The sequence below is a fragment of the Cynocephalus volans genome, chromosome 3 (genome assembly GCF_027409185.1).
Source record: "Cynocephalus volans isolate mCynVol1 chromosome 3, mCynVol1.pri, whole genome shotgun sequence".
Classification (NCBI taxonomy): Eukaryota; Metazoa; Chordata; class Mammalia; order Dermoptera; family Cynocephalidae; genus Cynocephalus; species Cynocephalus volans.
The window spans coordinates 116,546,194-116,573,614 of NC_084462.1; the positions used below are offsets into that span (position 1 = coordinate 116,546,194).

General features: G+C 35.5%; 1 protein-coding gene across 4 annotated transcripts in view; it reads left to right on the forward strand.

Annotated features, from left to right (window-relative positions):
- NUBPL (NUBP iron-sulfur cluster assembly factor, mitochondrial) overlaps positions 1 to 27,421 on the forward strand; it is a 227,801-nt gene that overhangs the window by 83,402 nt on the left and 116,978 nt on the right. For 3 of the 4 annotated variants that reach the window (XM_063090627.1, XM_063090628.1, XM_063090629.1), the window contains 3 exons: positions 13,105 to 13,144; positions 13,236 to 13,326; positions 14,041 to 14,067. In XM_063090627.1, the coding sequence (XP_062946697.1) occupies positions 13,105 to 13,144; positions 13,236 to 13,326; positions 14,041 to 14,067 (158 nt within the window). The remainder of the gene's footprint in view (positions 1 to 13,104; positions 13,145 to 13,235; positions 13,327 to 14,040; positions 14,068 to 27,421) is intronic. The other variant, XM_063090625.1, reaches the window with a different exon arrangement.

Genomic DNA, 27,421 nt, shown 5'->3' on the forward strand with positions numbered 1-27,421 from the left:
CAGGGGACCTGAACACTCCACTGTCAATATTAGACAGATCATCTAGGCAAAGAATCAGTAGAGAAACACAAGATCTAAACAAGACTCTAGACCAATTGGAATTGGCAGATATCTACAGAACATTCCACCCAACAACCTCAGAATATTCATTCTTCTCAGCAGCACATGGATCATTCTCCAGGATAGATCACATATTAGGTCACAAATCAAGTCTCAATAAATTCAAAAAAATTGGAATTATCCCATGTATCTTCTCAGACCACAATGGATTAAAACTAGAAATTAATAACAAACGAAACTCTGGAAACTATACAAACACATGGAAATTAAACAGCATTCTACTTAATGACATATGGGTCCAAGAAGAAATCAAGCAGGAAATCAAAAAGTTTATTGAAACTAATGAAAACAATGATACATCATACCAAAACCTGTGGGATACTGCAAAAGCAGTATTGAGGGGAAAATTTATTGCATTAAATGCTCACTTCAGAAGAATGGAAAGATGGCAAGTGAACAACCTAACACTTCACCTTAAAGAACTAGAAAAACAAGAACAATCCAATCCTAAAGTTAGCAGACGGAAAGAAATCATTAAGATCAGAGCAGAACTGAATGAAATTGAAAACCAAAAAACAATTCAAAAGATCAACAAATCAAAAAGTTGGTTTTTTGAAAAGATGAATAAAATTGACAAACCATTAGCATGGCTAACAAAAAAAAGAAGAGAGAAGACTCAAATAACAAAAATTAGAAATGAAAAAGGCGATATTACAACTGATTCATCTGAAATACAAGGAATCATTCGAGACTCCTATAAACAACTATACGCCAACAAATTTGAAAATCTGGAGGAAATGGATAAATTTCTGGACACACACAAGCTCCCAAAACTGAACCGTGAAGACGTAGAAAATCTGAACAGACCAATAACAATAAAGGAGATTGAAGCTGTTATCAGAAGGCTCCCAACAAAGAAAAGCCCAGGACCAGATGGATTCACAGCAGAATTTTACCAAACATTCAAAGAGGAATTGACACCGATTCTTTACAAACTATTCCAAAAGATTGAAACGGACGAAAATCTCCCAAACTCATTCTATGAAGCAAACATCATCCTGATACCAAAACCAGGTAAAGATATAACCAAAAAAGAAAACTACAGGCCGATATCCTTGATGAATATAGATGCAAAAATCCTCACTAAAATACTAGCAAACAGAATACAGCAACACATACGAAAAATTATTCATCACGATCAAGTGGGATTCATCCCAGGGATGCAAGGTTGGTTCAACATACGCAAATCAATAAATGTGATACACCATATTAATAAACTCAAACACAAGGACCATATGATCATCTCTATAGATGCTGAAAAAGCATTTGATAAAGTTCAGCACTCATTCATGACAAAGACCCTCTATAAGTTAGGTATAGAGGGAAAGTATCTCAACATAATTAAAGCCATATATGACAAACCCACTGCCAATATCATCCTGAATGGGGAAAAGCTGAAAGCTTTTCCTTTAAGAACAGGCACTAGACAAGGATGCCCACTCTCACCACCCCTATTCAACATAGTGTTGGAAGTACTAGCCAGAGCAATCAGAGAAGAGAAGGAAATAAAGGGCATCCAGATTGGAAAAGATGAAGTCAAACTGTCCCTGTTTGCAGATGACATGATCCTATATATCGAACAGCCTAAAACCTCTACAAAAAAACTGTTGGAATTGATAAATGATTTCAGCACAGTAGCAGGATACAAAATCAACACACAAAAATCAGTAGCATTTCTTTTCTCCAATAGTGAACATGCAGAACGAGAAATCAAGAAAGCCTGCCCATTTACAATAGCCACCAAAAAAATAAAATACATAGGAATTGAGTTAACCAAGGAGGTGAAAAATCTCTATAATGAGAACTACAAACCACTGCTGAGAGAAATTAGAGAGGATACAAGAAGATGGAAAGATATTCCATGCTCTTGGATTGGAAGAATCAACATAGTGAAAATGTCCATACTACCCAAAGTGATATACAAATTCAATGCAATCCCCATCAAAATTCCAAAGACATTTTTCTCAGAAATGGAAAAAACTATTCAGACATTTATATGGAACAATAAAAGACCACGAATAGCCAAAGCAATGCTCAGCAAAAAAAATAAAGCTGGAGGCATAACACTACCTGACTTTAAGCTATACTACAAAGCTATAATAACCAAAACAGTATGGTACTGGCATAAAAACAGACACACTGACCAATGGAATAGAATAGAGAATCCAGAAATCAACCCACACACTTACTGCCATCTGATCTTTGACAAAGGCACCAAGCCTATTCACTGGGGAAGGGACTGCCTCTTCAGCAAGTGGTGCTGGGATAACTGGATATCGATATGCAGGAGAATGAAACTAGATCCATACCTCTCACCGTATACTAAAATCAACTCAAAATGGATTAAGGATTTAAATATACACCCTGAGACAATAAAACTTCTTAAAGAAAACATAGGGGAAACACTTCAGGAAATAGGACTGGGCACAGACTTCATGAATACGACCCCAAAAGCACGGGCAACCAAAGGAAAAATAAACAAATGGGATTATATCAAACTAAAAAGCTTCTGCACAGCAAAAGAAACAATTAAAAGAGTTAAAAGACAACCAACAGAGTGGGAGAAAATATTTGCAAAATATACATCTGACAAAGGATTAATATCCAGAATATATAAGGAACTCAAACAACTTTACAAGAAGAAAACAAGCAACCCAATTAAAAAATGGGCAAAAGAGCTAAGTAGGCATTTCTCTAAGGAAGATATCCAAATGGCCAACAGACATATGAAAAAATGCTCAACATCACTCAGCATCCGGGAAATGCAAATCAAAACCACATTGAGATACCATCTAACCCCAGTTAGGATGGCTAAAATCCAAAAGACTATGAACGATAAATGCTGGCGAGGCTGCGGAGAAAAAGGAACTCTCATACATTGTTGGTGGGACTGCAAAATGGTGCAGCCTCTATGGAAAATGGTATGGAGGTTCCTTAAACAATTGCAAATAGATCTACCATACGACCCAGCCATCCCACTGTTGGGAATATACCCAGAGGAATGGAAATCATCAAGTCGAAGGTATACCTGTTCCCCAATGTTCATCGCAGCACTCTTTACAATAGCCAAGAGTTGGAACCAGCCCAAATGCCCATCATCAGATGAGTGGATACGGAAAATGTGGTACATCTACACAATGGAATACTACTCAGCTATAAAAACGAATGAAATACTGCCATTTGCAACAACATGGATGGACCTTGAGAGAATTATATTAAGTGAAACAAGTCAGGCACAGAAAGAGAAATACCACATGTTCTCACTTATTGGAGGGAGCTAAAAATTAATATATAAATTCACACACACACATACATACATACACACACAAACCGGGGGGGGGGGAGGAAGAAGATATAACAACCACAATTATTTGAAGTTGATACAACAAACAAAAGAAAGGACATTGTTGGGGGGGAGGGGGGGGAGGGAGAAGGGAGGGAGGTTTTGGTGATGGGGAGCATTAATCAGCTACAATGTATATCGACAAAATAAAATTTAAAAAATAAAAAAATTAAAAATTAAAAATAAAAAAAAAATTAAAAAAAAAAAAAAAAAAAAAAAGAAACTCAGAGGATAGATAAAACAACAGTTTAGACATAACTGAGGAAGAAATTAGTTAACTAGAAGGAAGATGAAAAGAAAACACCCAAATGTAGTCCATAGAAAGAGTTCAGGAAAATAATGAAAGCTTGACAGGGCAAGGAGGAAAGCATGAGAAGTTCCCACAGGTCTGTTACAGAGTTCTAGAAGGAGATTATGGAGAAGATATGATGGAGGCAATATTTGAAGAGATAATAGTTGAGAATTATCCAAGAGAGAGCTAAAATTGAAGACAACAGTGGCATATAGGTTGGTCTAGGGTGGTTAGATTTGAAACATTCAAAGGGGAAGGAGGTAGAGGTATTGATAACTTTACACCTGAAATTCATAAATATGTTTTAAAAAATTACTGGGTAATCATTATAAGGGTAGATATGGACTTCATGATTTCCACGCTAAGAAGAAAAAATGTAATGAGAAGAAAAATCGCAATCAGAAAAGAAGGCTACAAAAAAAAAAAAAGGCAAAGAGAAAGTACGATGGTAGAAGTGAATCCAAATATATCATTAATATAAATATAAATATAAAGGTACTTCAAAAAGTTTCTGGAAAAATAGAATTAGAAGAATATGAATCTTCCCATGAACATTTTGAAGACCCTTCGTATATACATACAACTCTCCAGTTAAAACATTAAGATTGTAAGACAAGAGGGAACAAAAACAAAATAAAACAAAATCCAGATAAATAAAAATTAATTATAATAGATACACCCCAAACATAACAATATAGATAGGTTAAAAGTAAAAGGAATGGAAAAGATAAATCAGGCAAAATGGCAGTGGGTGCAGTTATATTACTGTCAGACAAAATAGACTTTAAAGACTTAAAAGCCAAATACTGAAGGTAGAAAGTCTCTCTTTATATAAACTAGCTTCATCTAATGGCTGTATATTGAACATATTTTTCCAGCACACCTGGAATATTTCCTAAAATTGGCCATGTACTAGGCCATAAAGCAAGTTTCAGTGTATTTCAAAGACTGGTGTCATTCAGACCACATTCCCTGAATACCATGCAATTAATTTAGAAATTTATAACAAAGCAGTAACTAAAAATCTACACACTTGGAATTAATAACAATTGAAAGAAGAAATAATATTGGACACGGAAACTTGAGGGATATAGCTAAATAATATTGAGTGATAAATGAATAGCCTTAAATATTTATATTACAAAAGAGGAAAGGCAGAAAATAAATGAGTTAACCACTTAAATTAGAACAATATAGTAAACCCAAAGAAAGTAAAAGGAAGGAAATGAGTAAGCAGAAATTAATAAACTTGAAAGCAAGATACAGTAGAGAAACAGATCAACAGAAGCAAAAATTGTATTTTTGAAAAGACTAATAAATTAGACAAATGCCAGACAAGGTAGATTTAAGAAAAAGGGGGTGGGGTGGGAAGGGAGGGAGGGGAAGAGAAGACCTAAATAAATATGTTGGTAATAAAAAAGGGGAATTTACAAAGCAACATGGATTCCAAATATAAGAAAATATTTGGACCACTCTATAATAATACATTTGAAAATTTTGTAATAGGCACTTCCTACAAAAATATATATCACCAGTGCAGAATTAGGAAGAAATAGAAAATCCAGGTTATTTCATACCTATTAAAGAAATGTAATCAATAGTTAAAAATCTTCCTACCACGAAAGTGCAAGCTAATGCACAAGGAACTATTGGGAATATTATAGTAGTATGCTTGGTATAATGCTTAAACTGTTGCAGACTGAGGTGAATTAGTTAGAAGTTAAATTACAGCAGCATAAGCAGACTATTTGTATTTTTAATTTGACATTCTTTGATAAGAGGCTGGAGGGTAGATGGGGAAAGGGGAGATGTCAGTCAAAGGGCACAAAGTTTCAGTTAGGAAGAATAAATAGGTTCTAGCACAGCATGGTAACTATTGTTAATAAGTGTATTGTGTATTTCAAAATTGCTAAAAGTAGATTTTTAAAAATTTTTTTAATTTTTAAATTTATTTTTTATTTTTTATTTTTATTTTTTAAAAAATTTATTTATTTTTTTATTTTCTTTTAAATTTTATTTTGTCGATATACATTGTGGCTGATTATTGCTCCCCATCACCAAAACCTCCCTCCCTTCTCCCTCCCCTCTCCCCCCCAACAATGTCCTTTCTGTTTGCTTGTCTATCAACTTCAAGTAATTGTGGTTGTTATATCTTCTCCCCCCCCCCCCGGTTTTTTTTTTTTGTGTGTGTGTGTGTGTGTGTGTGTGTGAATTTATATATTAATTTTTAGCTCCCACCAATAAGTGAGAACATGTGGTATTTCTCTTTCTGTGCCTGACTTGTTTCACTTAATATAATTCTCTCAAGGTCCATCCATGTTGTTGCAAATGGCAGTATTTCATTCGTTTTTATAGCTGAGTAGTATTCCATTGTGTAGATGTACCACATTTTCTGTATCCACTCATCTGATGATGGACATTTGGGCTGGTTCCAACTCTTGGCTATTGTAAAGAGTGCTGCGATGAACATTGGGGAACAGGTATACCTTCAACTTGATGATTTCCATTCCTCTGGGTATATTCCCAACAGTGGGATAGCTGGGTCGTATGGTAGATCTATCTGCAGTTGTTTGAGGAACCTCCATACCATTTTCCATAGAGGCTGCACCATTTTGCAGTTCCACCAACAATGTATGAGGGTTCCTTTTTCTCCGCAACCTCGCCAGCATTTATCATTCAGGGTCTTTTGGATTTTAGCCATCCTAACTGGGGTTAGATGGTATCTCAGTGTGGTTTTGATTTGCATTTCCCGGATGCTGAGTGATGTTGAGCATTTTTTCATATGTCTGTTGGCCATTTGTATATCTTCCTTAGAGAAATGCCTACTTAGCTCTTTTGCCCATTTTTTAATTGGGTTGCTTGTTTTCTTCTTGTAAAGTTGTTTGAGTTCCTTATATATTCTGGATATTAATCCTTTGTCAGATGTATATTTTGCAAATATTTTCTCCCACTCTGTTGGTTGACTTTTCACTCTGTTAATTGTTTCTTTTGCTGTGCAGATGCTTTTTAGTTTGATATAATCCCATTTGTTTATTTTTCCTTTGGTTGCCCGTGCTTTTGGGGTAGTATTCATGAAGTCTGTGCCCAGTCCTATTTCCTGAAGTGTTTCTCCTATGTTTTCTTTAAGAAGTTTTATTGTTTCAGGGTGTATATTTAAATCCTTAATCCATTTTGAGTTGATTTTTAAATTTTTTAATTTTTAAGATAATTTATTATACATGCATGTGGGGTACAATGTTGATATTCAGTAGTTGTGTTCAGTGTGTGATGGTTAGATCAGGATAGTTAGCCTATTCATCATTACAATATGCAATCATTCTTTGTGTCCGTTAACCAATTCCTCCTTAGCCCCCCTCCCTGTCCCCCTCCTCCTCCCTTTTCCACCTCTAGTGACAACAGTTCTTTTCTCTCTTTCTAAACGTTCACTGTATTACTGTATTTGTTGTTTCTTTCTCTGTCTCTCTTTATTGTTTACTTGTTTATTTATAGATTCAGCTCCTGGTTATGAGTGAGAACATGTGATATTTTTCTTTCTGTACCTGGTTCGTTTCACTTAGGATGATTTTCTCCAGGCTCATCCACCTTGCTGCAAATGGCAGAATTTTGTTCTTTTTTATGGCCGAGTAGTCTTCCATTGTGTTTATATACCACAATTTCCTTATCCAGTCATCCATCAATGGAAATTTAGGTTGGTTCCATCACCTGGCTATTGTAAATAGAGCTGCAATAACCATGGGAGTGCAGTTATCACTTTGACATGATGATTTCCAATCTTCTGGATACATCCCTGGTAGTGGGATTGCTGGATCACATGGGAGTTCTATCTTAGTTGTTTGAGGAACCTCCATATTGTTTTTCATAATAGCCGTACTAATTTATAGTCCCACCAACAGTGCAGAAGGGTTCCGTTTTCTCCACATCCTTCCCAGCATTTGTTGTTTTCTGTCTTTTTTAAAATAGCCAGTTTGACTGGGTGATATCTCAAAGTAGTTTTGATTTGCTTTTTCTTGATATTTAGTGATGTTGAGAGCTTTTTCATGTACCTGTTGGCTATTTGTATGTCTTCCTTTGAGAAATTTCTGTTCAGCTCCTTTGCCCATTTTTTAATTGGATTATTTTTTTTTTTGCTGTAAAGTTGTTTGAGCTCTTTGCATATTCTAGATATTAATCCCCTGTCAGATGTGTAGTTTGCAAATATTTTCTTCCATTCTGTAGGTTGTCTGTTCACTCTTTTGATTGTTTCCTTTGCTGTGCAGAAGGTTTTTAATTTGATATACTCCCATTTGTTTATTTTTTCTTTTTTTGTCTGTGCTTTTAGGGTGTTATTCATAAAGTTTTTGCCCAGTCCTAAGTCCTGGAATGTTTCCCTTATGCTTTCTTCTAGGAGTTTTAAATTTTCAAGTCTTATATTTAAATCTTTAATCCATTTTGAGTTGATTTTGGTATATGGTGAGAGGTACGAATCAAGTTTCATTCTTCTACGTATGGATATCCAGTTTTCCCAACACCATTTATTGAAGAGGCAGTCTTTTCCCCATTTATTTTCTTGGTGCCCTTGCCAAAGATCAGTTGTCTGTAAATACATGGGTTGATTTCTGGGTTTTCCATTTTGTCCTATTGGTCCATGTGTCTTTTTTTATGCCAGTACCATGCTGTTTTTGTTACTGTTGATTTGTAATATAGTTTGAAGTCAGGAAGTGTAATGCCTCCAACTTTACTTTTTTTGCTCAGAATTGCTTTGGCTATTTGGGGTCTTTCGCTGTGTTGATTCTTCCAATCCATGAACAAGGAATGTCTTTCCATCTTATGGTGTCCTCTTTAATTCCTTTAAGTAGTGATTTGTAATTCTCATTGTAGAGATCCTTCACATCCTTGGTTAGATTTATTCCTAGGTATTTTACCTTTTTGGTGACTATTGTAAATGGGTTTGCTTTCTTGATCTCTTTTTCTAGTAGTTCATGGTTGGAATATAAAAATGATACTGATTTTTGTATATTGATTTTGTATTCTGCAACCTTAGTGAATTTGTTTATCAGCTCAAGAGATTTTTGGAAGAATTAACATTGTGAAAATGTCTATGCTACCCAAAGCGATCTACAGATTCAATGCAATCACCATCAAAATACTGATGACATTCTTCACAGAAATGGAAAAAACAATCTTAACTTTCATATGGAACAGCAAAAGACCCCAAATAGCCAAAGCAATCCTGAGCAAAAAAAATAAAGCCAGTGACATAAAACTACCTGACTTCAAATTATACTACAAAGCTAATGTAACTAAAACAGCATGGTACTGGCATAAAAATATACACTCAGACCAGTGGAGCAGAATTGAGAAGCCAGAAGTCACCCTCAGGCTTATAGTCATCTGATATTGGACAAAGGCAACAAAAATCTACATTGGGGAAAAGAATGCCTCTTCAACAAATGGTGCTAGCCAAATTGGATATCCATATGCAGAGGAATGAAATTAGATAGCACTTCTCACCATATACTAAAATCAACTCAAAATGGATTAAAGACTTAAGTATAAGACCTGAAACTGTAAAATTACTAAGGGAAAATATAGGTGAAACACTTCAGGAATTAGATCTGGGCACAGACTTTATGAATATGAGCCCAAAAGCACAAGCAGCAAAAGAAAAAATAAACAAATGAGACTACATCAAACTAAAAAGATTCTGCACAGCAAAGGAAACAATCAACAGAGTGAAATGACAACCTACAGCATGGGAGAAAATTTTTGCTAACTATGCGTCTGACAGTGGACTAGTATCCATAATATACAAGGAAATCAAGCAATCACACAGTAAAAAAACAAATAACCTAATTAAAAAATGGACAAAGGAGCTGAATAGACATTTTTCAAAGGAAGATATACGAATGACCAATAGGTACATGGAAAAATGCTCAACATCACTAGTCATCAGGGAAATGCAAATTAAAACTGCATTGAGATACTATCTCACCCCAGTTAGACTGGCTATAATAAAAAAGACAGTGAATAACAAATGCTGGTGAGGATGTGGAGAGAAGGAAACACTCCTGCACTGTTGGTGGGACTGTAAATTAGTACAACCACTATGGAAAACAGTATAGAGTTTCCTCAAACAACAACAGATAGATCTTCCATATGATCCAGCAATCACTCTTCTGGGTATATACCCAGAGGAATGGAAATCATCATGTCGAAAGGATACCTGTACTCCCAAGTTCGTCACAGCTCTGTTTATAATAGTGAAGACATGGAACCAACCTAAATGGCTATCAGTGGATAATTGGATAAGGAAAATGTGGCATATATACACCATGGAATACTACTCTGCCGCAAAAAAGAATGAAATTCTCCCATTTGCAACAACATGGATGAGCCTGGAGATACTTACGTTGACTGAAATAAGCAAGGCACAGAGAGATAAATGCTGCCTGTACTCACTCATAAGTGGGAGCTAAGAGAGAAAGAAGGAAGGAGAGGAAGACCACAGTGGTGTGTTGGACTTCCAGAGGAGAGAACATACCTTGGGATACAAAATGGAGGAGGGGGGGAAGGGGGAGGGGAGTGGGGGATAATTGGGTGGGGGCCATGGGATACAAATACAATTTGTGGTAAGGTGCATGTTACCAGTATGGATCTGGCCTTCACATCTTGGGCATAAGGGTTGACAATCAGCTTTGTATCTCATGAATAGTCATAGCCAATTAAAAAAAAAGTTGTTTGGTGGAGTCTCTCAGGTTTTCTATATATAGAATCATGTCACCTGCAAGCAGGGAGAATTTGATTTCATCTTTTGCTATTTGGATGCCCTTTATTTCTTTCTGTTGTCTAATTGCTCTGGCAAGTACTTCCTTTTCAGAGCAGGCATCCTTGTCTTGTTCCTGATCATAAGAGGAAAGCTTTCAGCTTTTTTCCGTTCAGGATGATATTGGCAGTGTATTTATTGAATATGGCCTTTATTGTGTTGAGATACCTTCCTTCTATGCCTAATTTGTTGAGAGTCTTTATCATGAAGGAATGTTGAATTTTATCAAATGCTTTTTCTGTATCTATTGAGATGATCATATGGTTTTTGTTCTTGATTTTGTTGATGTGGTGTATTACATTTATTGATTTGTGTATGTTGAACCATCCTTGCATTCCTGGGATGAATCCCACTTGATCATGGTGTATAATCTTTCTGATGTGCAACTGTATTCTGTTTGCTGGTATTTTGTTGAGGATTTTTGTGTCTAAGTTCATCAAGGATATTGGCTTATAGTTTTTTTTTTGTATCTGTCTGGTTTTGTTATCAGGGTATAGAATGAGTTTGGGAAAATGGTTTCTGTTTAAATTTTTTGGTATAGTTTGGAAAGCATTGGTATTAATTCCGATTTAAAAGTTTGGTTCAATTCAGCAGTGAAGCCATCTGGTCCTGGGCTTTTCTTTGTTGGGAGACTACTGACTACTGCTTCAGTCTTGTTGCTCATTATTGATCTATTCAGTTTTTCTATGTTTTCTTGGTTCAGTCTTAGTAGTCTGTATATGTCCAGAAATTTATCCATTTCCTCCGTATTTGCAAATTTGTTGATGCATAGTTGTTCAGTAATCGCTAATGATTCTGTGTATTTCTGTGGTATCAGTTATGATATCTCCTTTTTCATTTCTGATTTTTGTTATTTAGGTCTTCTTTCTCCTTTTTTTAGTTAGTCTGGCTAGTGGTTTGTCTATTTTATTTATCTTCTCCAAAAAACCACCTTTTTGTCTTATTGATCTTTTGTATTGTATTTTTGATCTTTATTTCATTTAGTTCTGCTCTGATTTTAATTATATCTTTCCTTCTACTAACTTTGGGGTTAGGTTGTTCTTGTTTTTCAAGTTCTTTTGGGTGTAATGTTAGGTTGTTTATTTGAAGTCTTTCTTTTCTTTTGATTTAAGTATTTATTGCAGTAAGCTTTCCTCTTAGTACTGCTTTTGCAATATCACATAGGTTTTGGTATGATGTGTTGTTATTATTGTTAGTTTCAAGAAATTTTTAGATTTCCTGTTTGATTTTGGAGCATGTTGTTTAATTCCATGTGTTTGTGTGATTTCCAAAGTTTTTTTTATTGATTTCTAGTTTTAATTCATTGTGGTCTGATAAAATGGATGAAATGATTTCAGTTTTTAAAAATTTGTTGATACTCGATTTGTGACCTAATATGTCATCTGTCTTGGAGAATGTTCCATGTGCTGATGAGAAGAATGTATATTCTCTAGTTGTTGGGTGAAATGTTCTATATATATCCACCAAGTCCCATCGGTCTAAAGTATAGTTTAAATCCTGTGTTTCCTTTTGGTTTGTTGCCTAGATGATCTGTCCAGTGCTGAGAGGGGTGGGGCTCTTGGGGCTGGTGTAGAGGTGCTCAAGTTGCTCCTGGTGGGAGCTATGTGAGGCGGGGCTCCCGGGGCTCCTGCCTGGCTGCTGGGGCCTCCCCCTGGAAAGTGCTGAGGGGTGGGGTTCTTAGGGCTGGTACCAAGCTACTGAGGCCTTTCCCTGTGGGAGCTGTGAGGGACAGGGCACCCAGAGCATGTGCCGAGTTGCTCCAGTATCTACTGGTGAAAGCCTCAAGGGCAGGGCCTCCTGGGATTGCTGCCTACTGGCTCCAGCCTCCTGTGATAGAAGCTTTGTGGGGTGTTGGCTCTGGAGGCTGCAGCAGGCAGCACAGCATTCTGATGTTTGGGGCTGTTGGCTGCTCAGTGGACATGGCTAGATCTGCCTGGCCTGCAGTTCCAGTGGCTGTGGCTGTAGGTGGTGTGGGTTGTACAGCAGTGTGCACCAGTGGCTGCTGCAGGGAACAAGAGGAACTCCTGTAGGGGGAGAAGGATCCCTGCCCTGGGGCTAGACAATGGCACTGGCATCTTCTGTGGTGGTGAGGGAGGGCTGGGGCAGGAGCAATTGGGGGTTACCACTGGGAAGTGCTCCAGCTGAGTAGACTCTTCTTGTCACAAGGGAGAATTTCTCCTGAGCTGATTTCTGCTGTCCACTCTCTGCTCTGGATCTCTTCAGTGGGAGGACTGCATGCTGGGCACCTCTAGTCTGCCATCTTGACCCTTCTCAATGTAACAGTAGATTTTAAATATTCTTACTGCAAAGAAAGGATAAGTGTATGAGGTGGTAGATATGTTAATTAGCCTGGTTTAATCACTATAATATATATATGTATCATAGCATTACATTGTACCCAATAAACACATATAATTATTACTTGTCGATTAAAAATGATAATGAATAAATTTTTTTTAAAACCCCAAGTCAGTATGTTTATGTATATGTATAGTTATTTATTCTTCTATTTATTCTTCTAAAAGAGATTTTTATTTCTTGTTTCAGGCAACCTAATGAGGCCTCTTTTGAATTATGGCATTGCTTGGTGAGCATATCTTTTTTACTTCATGTTACTTTTTCAAATAATATTGATTAACTTATACAAATTATTTGTATTTTTGGATTACTGTTTTCAGTATGTCTATGGGCTTCCTGGTTGAAGAGACTGCACCAGTTGTTTGGAGAGGCCTTATGGTAATGTCAGCCATTGAGAAACTGTTGAGGCAGGTAAGAAAATTGCATTAAATATTATTTTATTATTGGCAAAGTTGTGGTTAATGTATTTGTTGATTGGAGAGTTGTTAAAATTTGCACTGAGATTTGAGATGTTTTACAAAGGAATCCAGTTGATGTGCTGAATGTATAATGAGTAATGTGGCACCTAATGAGATACGTGGTGCCGAGATCATATTGCACTGTTATATGATTTAATACTTTCTGTTGCTTATGAGTACTAAAAATCCTAGTGTCTTATTTTATATTGTTTTGTTGCTTTGTTGAGTCTACATTGAGAACAGAAGTATTTGATAAGTAATCTGTCCTCTTTAGATTTATGATTAATCTCATTGTAGTCAATATTGAGTTAAAAGGGAAGGGTAGAAATTCCTCATATGTAGAAAAAAATTATATAAACTATGGTACTTGTAGTTTCAAATAGCTTCAAAAAAAGTGAAATTTTGTTTTACTCTGAGTATATATGGTTGTATATTTGCATGTATATTATCTGTCTAATCAACTTTAATTTATCCTTAAGAAAGGAACAGAACATTTGATTGGAAAATCTAAAAATATTATATGGACTGTATGTTATTTATAGTCTCCTTGGAATAAATTTTATTTTTTTCTCAGTAGATGTGAGTTTAGAATTGTCTTCTAGGTAAATATTAAAAGTAATTTGCATTTACTCCTCCAACTTACAACAATTACTCCTTATTTATTCAGATTCTACTTTGGGGCAGGCACCATGCTGTAAGTTGACAAATATAATGATAGATATTCCTATATTCATTTTCAGATGCACAGGTAAATAGATGAAATATGTCTTGAATTCTGAAACTCTTCTTTCTTCATGATAACAGCTATCTTGTCTTTCTACTACTTCTGCTGCTTGAGTTCTGATAAAGATGCTTTTTGGTCTTTGGTCCCAGACTCTTCCTATTCCCTAGACATTTAAGTCTCTTGGCTGCATTTCTTCCTGTTCTATACTCAGATCCTATAGTTTGTTGTTTTAGTTATACTCCGCAAAACACTCCTTCCCCGCCAATTCCTTTGTGACCTTTGTTTGTCTTGATTAATCCAGCCTCTCTGTTCTCTACTGCTGAATACTGTAGGAGAATATAGAATAATTGTGTGAATTGCCTGCATTTTACATTGTTGAATTCTGAGTTTAGTTTAGTCAGCACTTCAGTCATCTGATTTTACTCATTGTTCTCAACATTTATCAAAAGCTCAGCTTAAGAAATATTTACGGAATTTGGTAGTTTGGCAGAGGACCAAGTGGAGATTTAGTGAAAATGAGCTCTCTGACACATAAATTATATAAAAGTCACGGTTTATTCTGGTTAGTGCTGAAGATAAATTTTCAGCAAACGCATTACAAAATATCAGGATGAAAGATGGGTTGAGAAAATGGATCCCTGTCTTATTTTATCAGGATGCTTAGAGGTTACACAGTAACCTGTAGGATGTGAATTAGACTGCATATCTACAGTCTTTTGTAAAGGTTTAATGGCGTTTTAATGGGGCACATTTTAATGCACGTTTTAATGGAGATGAAAAGCTGATATTTTAGGACTATGCTATGATTAGTGCCAGTCATCTGAGCCTGCTAGTATAGGAGTGTTTTTGCTTTTTTTTTTTTTGTTTTGCTTAGAAAGCAGACAAGCATTTGGTAAGTTTAACATCTTTTGTGAAAATTCAGTAGCTGCATAGAAGCTTTGTATAGCAATGGATAGTAGGGGGTACCTGATTTATAGGTTGATTTTAAAAAGAATTGTATATAATATTTATACAGAAGCATATACAGATGAATTACCCAATTAAAGACACCTATACAATGATCATTCAGAATAAGATAAATAAAACAACACAGTGATCCAGAGCCTCTTTTTGTGTCTCCTCCTAGTTACTATTTTTTGAGGAGAGGATAAATTCTGTTGTCAGTCTGCCATCTTGAATTAGAAATTTGGGTTCAAAGTTGTTTTGTTTTGTTTTGTTTTCCCTCTCCCTAACAATATTTTATTGGGCTAAAATTATGCATACAATAGCATGCGTAGAGTTTAAGTATATAGGTCAATGATTTTTTTTTTTTATATAAAGATGACCGGTAAGGGGCTCTTAACCCTTGGTTTGGTGTTATCAGCACCACACTCTCCCAAGTGAGCCACAGGCCGGCCCCTAGGTCAATGATTTTTGACAAATATATATACACCTATATAAATACACCCCAGTTAAGATAGAGAACATTTTCATCCCCCTAGAGAGTTTCCTTGACCCCTCTTCTATTAAATCCCACACCCATAGGCAATCTTTGTTGTGATTTCTATCACTGTGAACAAGTTTTATATGTTCTCAAACTTCAAATAAGTGGAATCATACAGAATGTATCTGGTTTCTTTCGCTTAGCCTAAGGCTTTTGAAATTTATCTTTGTTGTTGCATATAACAGTAGTTGGGTCCTTTTTGCTGCTAAGTAATATTCCATTGTATTAATATAACCAAATATTGTTTATCTGTTCTTCTGTTGATGGACATTGAGGTTGTCTGCAGCTTTTGACTATTAGGAATAATACTGCTGTAAATACTTTTTAGAAGTGTTCATTAGAGTCGCAGTTGCCTCTAATCTTTGTCAACATTTGGGGTTGTCAGTCCCTTTACTTTTAAACATTCCAGTGGGTGTAAAATGGTATCTTGTTAAGGTTTTAATTTGTGTTTCCTTGATGATCAATGACATTGAGCCCCTTTTTGTGTGTACCTTGCTGTATTTTTTTTTGTGAAATGTCTGAGTCTTTCATTTTTTTAATTGGTTAATTTTTCTTTTTATAATTAAGTTGTGGGAGTTTTTCTTTATTCTGGCTATGAGTGCATTGTCAGATATATTTATTGAGAGTATTTATCCCAGACTGTGGCTTGCCTTTTGATGAGCTAAAATTTTAAATTTTAATAAATTCTGATTTATTAATTTTTTTAATTTAATTTTTTAATACTTAGTGCTTTTTGTATCTTAAGAAATCTCTGCCTGACTACCTCAAGATTATCAAGATATTCTCAAGTATTTTTATCTTAAAGTTTTATAGTTTTGGCTTGTACATCTTAAATTAATTTTTATGTGTGAAGTGAGATAAGGGTCAAAGTTTATAATTTTTCATAATTTATTCAGTTCTAGCACCATTTTTAAAAGAGATTTCCCAGATGAAAATCAGTTGAACATATGTGGATGGTCTGTCTCTGGATACTGGATTTTGTTCCATTGATCTGTTTGTTTAATCCTTACAGTAAAACCATAATGTCTTGATTTTTTTGTATCTTAACATCAGGAAGTGTGAGTCTTCCAAATTTGTTCTTTTCAAAGATTGCTTTTGTTACTGGCATCAGGCTTGGTTCGCCCTCTCGCACTAAACAGATGATCCGAAAGTCCAAAAGTTGGTACAAGGACTGGAAGTTTTATTCAGATAACTGGCATCTGGGGGATGACCAGGCTAAAATCATCCTGCCTTCCGATGCCTATTCTGGGATTTATAAAGGGAAAGAGATGGGAAGGCGAGGTAAGGGTTTTGTCCTGCAGGCCAAGGGAAGGCTGGTCAAGGAGTCAGCAGGGGGTCTGAGTGAGATATTGGTGTCATGGAGTCTACAGTTGATGGACTGGTCAGCTTGAAACCCTTGATGTTATTTTGGGGTCAGAGTCCTTATCTCCTAGAGAGAGCTTAAAGACAATAACCTGTCAGGTATCACTGGAACATAAAAATACCTGACTCATACCTCTAACTAATGTGGATGCAATTTTCCTTTAATCAAGAAAGTGAGTTAATAATCAGCTAAGGGTGCTTTGCCTTTCTTTTGGAATTCATTTGCAGTTGATTAGGAAAGGAAAGAAAAACAAGAAAACTTAGTTTCAATTCTTCATTTTAAGTGCGCAACATCTAAAGTAAATCAATATAGAAGGGTATAATGGGAGACAAACAAGAATAAACTTTTGAGAAGAATCCTTTTAGGGCATGATTTAATCTCTGGGCAGTTTCAGCCATATGGTCAGTTTCTCAATTTCTCTGCTAACCTCAAGGAATTGATAATTGTCAGTTCTTAAGTTAATGGCTAACTGAAATTTTCTGGTTGGTCTTAGTTACCCCAAAGATGACCATTTTCTGGCTAAGATTCCTTTCATTTTGGCTACTCTAGGTTCTCTTACATTTCTGTATAAATTTTAGATTCAGCTCATCAATTTGTGCAGAAAAGCATGTTGATACTTTTATTAGGATGGTATTTAATGTATAGATCAATTTTTCGCGAATAAAGATCATGACAACATTGAGTCTTCTAATCCATGATCATAGTATATTTCCACATTTATTTAGATTTTCTTTAATTTCCTGGAGTAACATTTTATAGGTTTCAGTGTATAGGTCTTGTACTTCTTTTGTTAGATTTATCCTTTATGTATTTTATGTTCTTTGATGATCTTATAAGTGGTCTTTTTTGTATTTAATTTCAAATTGTTTGCAGCTGGCGTGTAGAGATATCAACTATTGATTTTTGTATATTAACTTTGAATTCTGTGACTTTGCAAAATTTTTGTATTCTAACAGTTCTTTAGTAGCTTGCCTTGTATCTTGTATGCACATGATTATGTTGTCTGCAAGTAAAACAGCATTTTAATTTCATTTTCTGGTCTTCTTGTTGCACTGGCTAGTACTGCCAAGTATAATGTTTAACAGGAAGGATGAGAGTAGACATCCCTGCTTTCATCCTGATTTTGGTGACGGTGGTGGGGGGAGCATTAAATTTTCATCATTAACAATGATGATAGCTGTGGGTTTTTTGCTGATGCCCTCTATCAGGTGGAGGAAAATCCTTCCTATTTCCTTGTTTGCTGAGGGGTTTTAGTGTGAATGGGTGTCGAATTTTATCAAATGCCCCCCCCTTTAATTGAAATAATCATATAGTTTTCCTTTTTTATTCTGTTAATATGGTGTTTTACATTGATTGCTTTTCTGTTGTTAGACCAACTTTGCGTTACTGGGATAAATTCTTCTTGGTCATAATATTTTAATTACATAAGTAATATTATAATTACTTTTAATATATTGTTGGATTCAGTTTGCCAGTATTTTGTTAAGGCCTTTTGCATCAACATTTATGAGGAATATTAGTTTAGAATCTTTTTTTCCTGTAAAGCCTTTTTCAAGTGTTGTATGAAAGCTATCCTGGCCTCAAAAAATGAGTTGGAAGTACTTCTCTCCTTTTCTATTTAGTGAAAGAGTTTGTGTAAAATTGTTATTAGCTTTGGTTTAAATGTTTAAATGTTTGTATTTGATGGAATTAATCAATGAAATCTGGGTCTGGAGTATTGTGTTTTCTGGGTTGGGAGAATGTTTTTGATGACTAATTCTTTTCAGATTTTAATTTCGTCTTGTTTCAGCTTTGTTAAGTTGTGTTTTGCAGGAATTTGTTTTTTTTACCTGTGTTTTATAATGTATACATGAAGTTTGTTTATAATGTTCCCTTATTACTTTTTAAAATAGGATATAGTATGTGGCAATGTTCCCTCTTTATTCTTTTTTTCTTTTTAATGGTGAAAAATGTATGTTTAGAATTAGCCAGCTGGACTGAGTTTAGATGATCCTAATATTGTTGGTAACATCCAGAGCATCATAATCAGGAGCCAGTCAAACAGATATGCCCTCCTCTATCTATCAGGCATGATCAGGGTGTTGACCTTGGTCACGTCAATGTCATAGAGCTTCTTCACAGCTCTGTTTGATTTGGTGCTTGTTGGCCTTGACATCCACAGTGAACACAAATATGTTGTTGTATTCCTCTTCGTGGCCAACTCAGTGATCAGGGGTTTTTGATGATGGTGTAGTGGTCAAGCTTGTTTCTCCTGGGGGTGCTCTCGTGAGGATATTTGGGGTGCCTCTGGAGCCATGGTGTGTTGGGTCGCCTGGCGATGGACAATGTGAGGGTCTTCTCCTTTTTATGGCTGTGGATGCCTTTCAGCACTGCCTTCTTGGCCTTCAAAGCCTTTGCTTTGGCTTAGGCGTCGCAGGGGAAGGAGGTTCCTTTTTTGCCTTTAATGCCCTCTTGTGAAAAGCTACTTTTTATTCTTTTTGTTTATTTCTCTCTTCTATTCTTAATTGTTCCTGCTAGATGTTTATCAATCTCATTAATTTTTTCAAAGAACAAGTTTTTGGCCTTAAAAATATTCTGTATCTTATGTCTATTTCCTATTTCATTATTTTCTGCATTTATCTTTATTATTTCCTTCCTTTTATTTATTTCAGGCTTAATTTATTCTTTTTTCCTTAGGTTCGTAGGGTAGAAACTTAGATTATTGATTTTAAGCATTTTTTCTTTTTTAGTATAAGTGGTTAAGTCTATAAATTTATCTCTAGGCATTACTTAGAATCCCACAAATTCTGATATGTTGTATTTTCACTGTCATTCAGTTCAAAATAATTTCTAATTTCCTTTTCTTCTTCTACCTATGTATATTTGTATTGTGTCATTTAATTTCCAAACATTTTGGGATCTTCTTAATAACTTAATGGCATTGATTTCTGGGGGTAATTTTGTTTTGGTTAGAGAATACACTTTGTAATATTTCAATGTAAAAAAATTTGTAGTTCCATTTAACACCTCTTGTACTTAGTAAATTGTTGTGATGTATTTTAAATATATATATTATAAATCTCACAACAAAGTGCTATAAAATTTATTTAGTGTTCTTTTAAACTAATTAAGAAAGCAGTCTTTTGTATTTATGCACACATTCGCTATTACAGTGCATTTCAACAGTGCATTTCATTTCTTCTTTAGATCTGAGTTTCATCTGATGTCATTTTTCTTTATCACAAAGAACCTCCTTTAGTATTTATTATGGTGTGGGTCTGCTGGTGATGAATTGTCTCAATTTTCATTTATTGGAAATGTCTTTATTTTTCCCTTATATTTTCACTGCATATAGAATTCTGAGTTGACATTTTTTTCTTTACCTCTTAAAAGATGTGCCTTTGTTTTCTGGCCTTCATTATTTCTGATAAGAGGTCTATTGTAATTTCTATAGTTGCTCCCCTGTAAGTAATGTGTCTTACTTACTTTGGAAGCTTTCATAATTTTCTTTATATCTTTTATTTATTTTTCTTGCATACCCCTTAAATATTGATGTTTTTCAGAATTATGTCTATAGGTTAGTCATTAAGGGCATGGACTCCAGAGCCACATCTGCCTGAGTTTGTTCCCTTCTCCATATCTAATGGCTGTGTGACCTTGGACAAAAAATTCTCTGAGATTTACTTTCCTCACCTGTAAATGGGGTTAATGGTAGCTACCTCATCATGAAGAGTATATGAGTTAATATGTAAAATATGCTTAGAAAACCTAATGTCATATAAATGTGCCCTGTTATTATTGTATTTTATCAATTCTAATACATTCCCCCCCCCCCCCCCCCCCACATTTTAACATTTCTCTAGTCAGGATGCATCTTACAAGTGACGGCTTCTTAAGAGTGCTTTATCCTTAGATTGAGGTGAGTTTCTTTCAGAGAGGTTTTGTGTTGTTTCTCCAGTTACCTGGGGCACTTTCAACCTTAGGCAACTTTCAGTTGAATTTTCTGTTATAGGTTTTTGGGACCACTCTCTTGGTATGAATTCAGGTTGGAAAGCTGCGTGGGTAACAACTTAAGGTTCATATTCTTTTTTTTTTTTTTTTCTAATTTTATTTATATTTATTTTTGTGGGGTACAGGTGTTGTTTCAATACATGTATATCCTGCACAATGATTCACTTGGAACCATAGACAGCATAGTTTTGTCCCCATTAATTCACCCCTCCTCCTTCCCCTCACCCCACCCCTCCTATCCTCTAGTAACCATTATTCTACTCTCTCTCTCTTTTTTTTTTTTCCAAATACACACAAAGATTGACATCCTTATTGCAAAAAGAACTCTTAACAATGAATTAGAAAAATCTAAGCAGAAATTTGGTGAAGGACATAAGCATACATAAGTCATACACTCCAAAGAAAAACACGTGGTTAATAAGTACATTCTAAGATCTGTTTGTAGGCCAGGGCGGGGCTGGCCCAGCCCCCATCTCAGGACCCCAGGCTTGACTGGCTCAGTTGCTTGCCTGGATGTGAGAGTGGGGCCAGTTCATGTTCCTAAAGAAGTGTTTTCACCCCTTTTGCCAAGGCCTAAGTTGAGAAATGCACATTTCCTCCCAATTTCTTTCTAAATTGTGGATTTATATTTCATTTACCTTTAGTTTTAGAGGGTACAGTCTTTTGGAGTTCCAGTTCTGTGCAGGGTTTTCCTATTAGAATCCAACTCAGTTTTTTATCTTTTAGTGCTGCATAAAATAATGAAGCTTTTTACAATCAGTGGGGTATTAGATTTGTTGTTATTAGGTATCATCGTAATTATCATCATCGTCACCACCACCCTCCCTGAGACATCTTTTCTGCTTTCATTGTTTGCATTAATATTGATTATAGTAAGGGAAAAGTGATGGAGTTTGGATGTGTTGTCCCCTCCAAAACTCGTGGAAATTTGATCTCTGATGTGGCAGTGTTGGAAACTGATTGAATCATGGGGGCAGATCCCTCATGAATGGATTAATGCTTTCCCTGGGGGAGGAGGGGTAGTGAGTGAGTTCTGGCTCTATTAGTTCCCGCGAGACCTGGTTGCTTAAAAAGACCCTGGCACCTTCTCTGTCTCTCTTGCTTCTCTCTCCTGCTTGCTCTTGCCATGTGATCTGCTTGTACCCACTGGCTGCCTGCCACTTTCCACCATGAGTAGAAGCAGCCTGAGGACCATGCCAGATGCAACTGTCCCAGAATCATAAGCCAAATAAACCTCTCTTTATAAATCACCCAGTCTCAGGTATCCTGTTATAGCAATACAAAATGGACTAAAACAAAAAGTAATGGGTTGAGGACTTCTCTTACGTTAATACTTGTAATTGGGAGTGGGTGATTTTGTGAGAGGAAAGGAGTAAAGAGAAAAAGAAGTAGTTCAAGAGGTAAGAAAAGAGCTAAGGGATACTAATGTTATTAAGATTGAGTGTTTGGAGCAATGGTTCTCCAACATATCTGCATATTAGAATCATCTAGGGATCTTTTAAAAATTTTAAATTTCAGGTCACACTCCAGGCCAATTAAGTCTCAAACTCTGGATATGTGACACAGGCATCAGCATTTTCGGAGCTCTCTACCTGATTCCAAACTGTAGTCAAGTTTGGGGATTACTGGTTTGGAGAATTTTAAGAATGATAGGTCAGAAAGAATGAAGATTGAGATAGGGCAAGGAGATAATAGGTGTTAGATGGCCATTTGTGAACCATTAGTAGAACAGGGAATGAAAAGAGTGAGATTATAGGGGTTTAAGAATAAATTTACAGCAAGACTATGGAGGTAGAAATGTATTCTGCTTATTAGATGAAATAGGCCATATATGGGTTGAAGGGTAGGTAGTGAGGAAAAAGAAAGGAAAATAGGGTGGTTGTTTAAGGAGGAATGGTATCAAATGAAAGTCCTTTTTGTTTGTTTTCCAAAAGCGGACATCTATACCTTTTCCAAGGTAATAGGATTCAATGAAGAGAGACTGGAGATTGTAGGAAATGAGAAAATTGTTGAAAAAGGAATATTATGAAAGAGGCAAAAGGGAATGATATTAAAGTTCAGATAGATGAATTATTTTTAGAAAGAAGTCTGTAGTTCCAAGTTCAAACTCGGAATAGAAAGAAGGGCAGATAAGGTGACCCCATTGCAACTACCACTAAAAAGAGGTTAACATAGAGGTTATTCTTTTCTTGATCTTTTCAGTGGAAGGAGAAAGCTGGTGAGTTTACTCAATTGGGCAAGAGTTTACAAATTTAAGTTTTCATAAAAATGACCTGGGGAGCTGGCTGAATTATAGTTTATAGTAATTCAGATTTATAGTTCCCCATTCCACACACCCCCCACTCGCCCTGTTCCCCCTCCCCCACCCCAGATTTTCATTCAGTAGGTCCCAGGTATGGCCAAGGAATTGCATTTTAATTGGATTATCCCAGGTGACTCTAAGAATGTTGGTGGTTCTGAGGTCAGGCTTAGGCATACAATGGTACAGAGGCAGGGCTTTTTTAAAACTGCTTTCAGAGGAATAATAATAAAAAAAGAGACGAAGAGATGAATAATAGGATTCCTACGTAGTAGCAAAAGCCTACTGGATGAAAATTTTTAGTTCTACCAAATTTTTGTGATTGTCTTCAGTAACTCGGCTGTCTTCAGTAACTCAGAGAAGCCTGCAAGCCTGCATGGGCAAACCTGTTGTTGGATCTAGGATTAGTAACTGCCATGGCAGAATGTCCAAAGAGGAAGAATATCCAAGGAATTAATGAGGGAAATATTGAAGTCAAGTCCTGGTTTTCAGAAGTACAGGTGGTCAGGAAGGATTAGGAGATGGGGTAAAATTGGAGGAATCAAATAGTTGAAAATCACTTGTGATGTGTAAGAAGTGATTGAGTAGTTGTGCGAGGAAAAGGTGTAAAAAATGACTGATAAGTTGGTTGTGTTCAGAGAAGGAGGGACATTAGAAAAGTTTGCCTTTATTATTTTTTTAAAATAGAATTTGAAAACGAGGTTATGTGAGAAAAATCAAGTCTCATAAAGTGAGAAGATTGTCAAAGATCAAGATATTTCACAGTGGGGTGGTAGTAGCGTTGCCAGATAAACTGTAGGATACCCAACTAAGTTTGAATATCAGATACACAATGAATAATTTGGGATTTACCCATACTAAAAATATATTCATTGTATATCTGATTTTCAGATGTTCTGAGTGAGTTTCCTGTACTTTTATTTGCTAACTCTGGTAGCCCTAGGTGGAAGTGATTTTCACAAGAAAAAGAGAAAAGTGGGTTAGAGTCATACTGGGAGAAGGTAGGCATGTTAGTGGAGTGAGGCTGAGTCGCTTGAGAGTAAGCGTCTGAGGCAATATGAAGGGAACATTATTTACCCCAGAGTAGCAGGCGTGAGTAATTGAAATGAGGAGCATCAGATGCGTGGTGGGGAGAAGAATTATACTGGGACGGATATGCCCCGCTAGGATCTTTCTTTGTAATTTAGTGAAAGAAGATGATTTGTCTACTACTTTGAACATCTTCAGACGGATAACTTATTTTTCTGTATACAGAAGCAGTAGTACAGGGAGTCTCTTGGTTTCTACTTGTGAATGTCTAGTTGATCTGAATAATTTCACCCCACCTCCTTCCAACCTCGTTTGCCAGAAGGAAAGGAAAAGATTGATGAATAAATATATGTTCATGAATGCATTTTACGATGCGTTGTGAAAAAGTGTGTCAGGACATAAAAGTAGAAGTTAAGCTTTAGGATCAAATAGGAAAACTAGGCAGATAAGTATTAGAATGTCATTTTGAGTACTGGATTTATCAGTATGTGTTCCTTTTTACTGTCCTGAGATTTGAAACAATTTTTCTTTATTTTTCATTTGACTTTCATAATTAAAGGCATAAACATCTAGTATATTTCACTCGATGAATAACTAATAGTTTAAAATTTTTCTGTAATTTGTTAAAGTTCTCAAGTAGTGTTTTTTTTCTCCTAAATTGTGTGCAACATAGATATCATTAGTTTAACTCAAATGAGGAAGTCATTTCTTAGAATCTTTGAGTTGGAAAATGTGGAATATTAAAAAAATAATTTTAGTTGTTAGAAAAAGAGTTTCAGAAAGGAAAACTTCAAAGGCTAGAGTGATGTCATCACCTGCTGTGGGCCACAGTGTAAACCCTGGAGATAGGGATTTTGGCAGCAATTTCAGTGCTTTTAGTTCAATCTCCAGTATCCCCAAATGTGAAGCAGATGCCAGTTCTCTTCTCTAGGGTTCTGATAATGGCGTATAATGAGTTGGTTGTTTCCTAGCAACTAAAGAAGCAGCTTCATGTTAGCTGATCCTGCAATAGGAATGAGACATTTTCCCTTGATAGTTGGTATTAGTGATTTCCCTGACAATGGAATTTCACTTTTGAGTAAGGAATGTTCTCAGCCTTTGGTTTCCTAAAGAATTTTGCTATTGAGTTGGGCTAAGCTCTGCTTAATCTTGTATAAAACAAAAAAGAAATCTGAGCACCCTAAATACCTCATATGGGAAGAGCCAAAGGAGTTTGATACCATGGTTTTTTAAGTGGCAAGTGATATATATATATATTACACAAGGAGCTTTAAAAGGTCTATTTTCCCCAGTGATTAACAGAATAATTAACCACCAAATTCTTTTCTGTATTTAATGTTTGCAGCATCAGGGGTTTATCAGGTAATGGCCAATGTATTATGGAAATAAATATGTATAAAATTTTATTGCCAGTACTATTTCAATATAATGTCAACATAACAAAAACATATTTTCTAAACTACAACCCATTTGATTTCAAACAGTATTCTATACTAAAAATCATTATTATACCCAAAGATTTTAAACAGGTTCTTATGGTTCATTTTAAAGTGAATTGTTAAACAATTCAGTGTTTAAATATTAGTAGTTGTAAGGCATCTGTACTTAACTGAATCATACCTAAATTCTTTTCTTATTTGACAATAGTAATAGATCTGGAGATCTTCTGACTCTTAAGTTATATAGAGGATGATAACATTACTTCAAATGGCTCTTTTGGTAGTCATTCATAGTTTAAACAGTTTCTAAGGAAATTATCCATATTTCTTCCTTTCACATTATGTAACTAACATAAATTACTTTCATCATTCAGATTTATAGTATCATATGTTAAGTTTCAGATGTTCCCAGACACTTAGGCAAAGAAATAAAATATTAAATGATGTTTTTAAGATAATTAAGTTAGCTATATCTAAATATACCAAGGAAATTTATTACCTTGCATGGTAAAGGTTCACAGACTGTGCATTAACTATAGGTGAAGTCACTGAATGTCTTTATTGTTAGTTTTGGGCATCTGACTTTATTCATTCCTCTTTGTGATTTTTGCATCATCAGGTACTTTAGCAGGTCTCATATTTAAAAATACTTTATTAGGTCTCCATGAGGCATTAAGGAATGAAGAACATTAATTAATTCAGTTGGACAGGGCAGTGGTCTTTTAGGCACCTAAGACATCATTTTTTTTTAAAAAAGCCTTTAAACATGAGTCAGATTTTTCTATGTAGTATAGCTCAATTACTGCTCTTAGATTTTGGGGGGGAGCTTAATCTGAAGCTAAAGAATTAAGTATGTTAAGCCTAGCTTTGAATTCTCCTCTCCCTTTAAAAATTATACATTAGTAAAGAAGGAAATAAAAATATAACTAAAGTCCAGTTCTTTGAAATATTTTTATAAGGCAGTATTATCTGGTAAGTAGATTAATTTGCTTAATCCAGCAGAAGTTCCTTTTGAGCACCATGCATTTATTCATTCATTTAAAAATTATTTATTGAGCTGGCATCAAATAATTACTGCTGTACTTTTAAAATGTCATTGGACTTTTTATCATGTTTAATAGTAGACACTTATTGGCTACTTACTGTGTTTGGGACATTGGTTAGATGCCGAGAATACAAGGTCATTTAAAACATAGTTCTAGACTTCAAAATTGTAAAATAAAGCTTTTATTTTCTTCGTCCATTTTGTGTTGCTATAATAGAATACCTGAAACTGGGTAATTTATAAAGAAAAGAACTTTATTTGGCTCATGATTCTGGAGAATGAGAAGTCCAAGATCAGGCAGCCCATGTGGTGAGGACCTCATGCTGCTTCAACTCATGGCAGAAAGTGGAAGGGTGAGCAGACCGAATATGAGAGGCAGCCTTGCTTTATAACAACCCATTCTCCCAGTAACCAATCCAGTCCTGCAAGAGTGAGAATTCACTCATTCCTGAGAGACTTCATTAATCCTGTCATGAGGACTCTTATGACCCAAATGGCTCCTAAAGGTTCCACTACCTCTCAACACTGTTACATTGGGCACCAAGCCTCAACATGAGTTTTAGTGGGGACAAAACATATCTAGACCATAGCAGTTACAAATCTGCTTTTGACTTGTAATCATAAGCAAGACATTTAGATATGCTAGAAATTTTGATGATTTTCAAATACTGTTGTA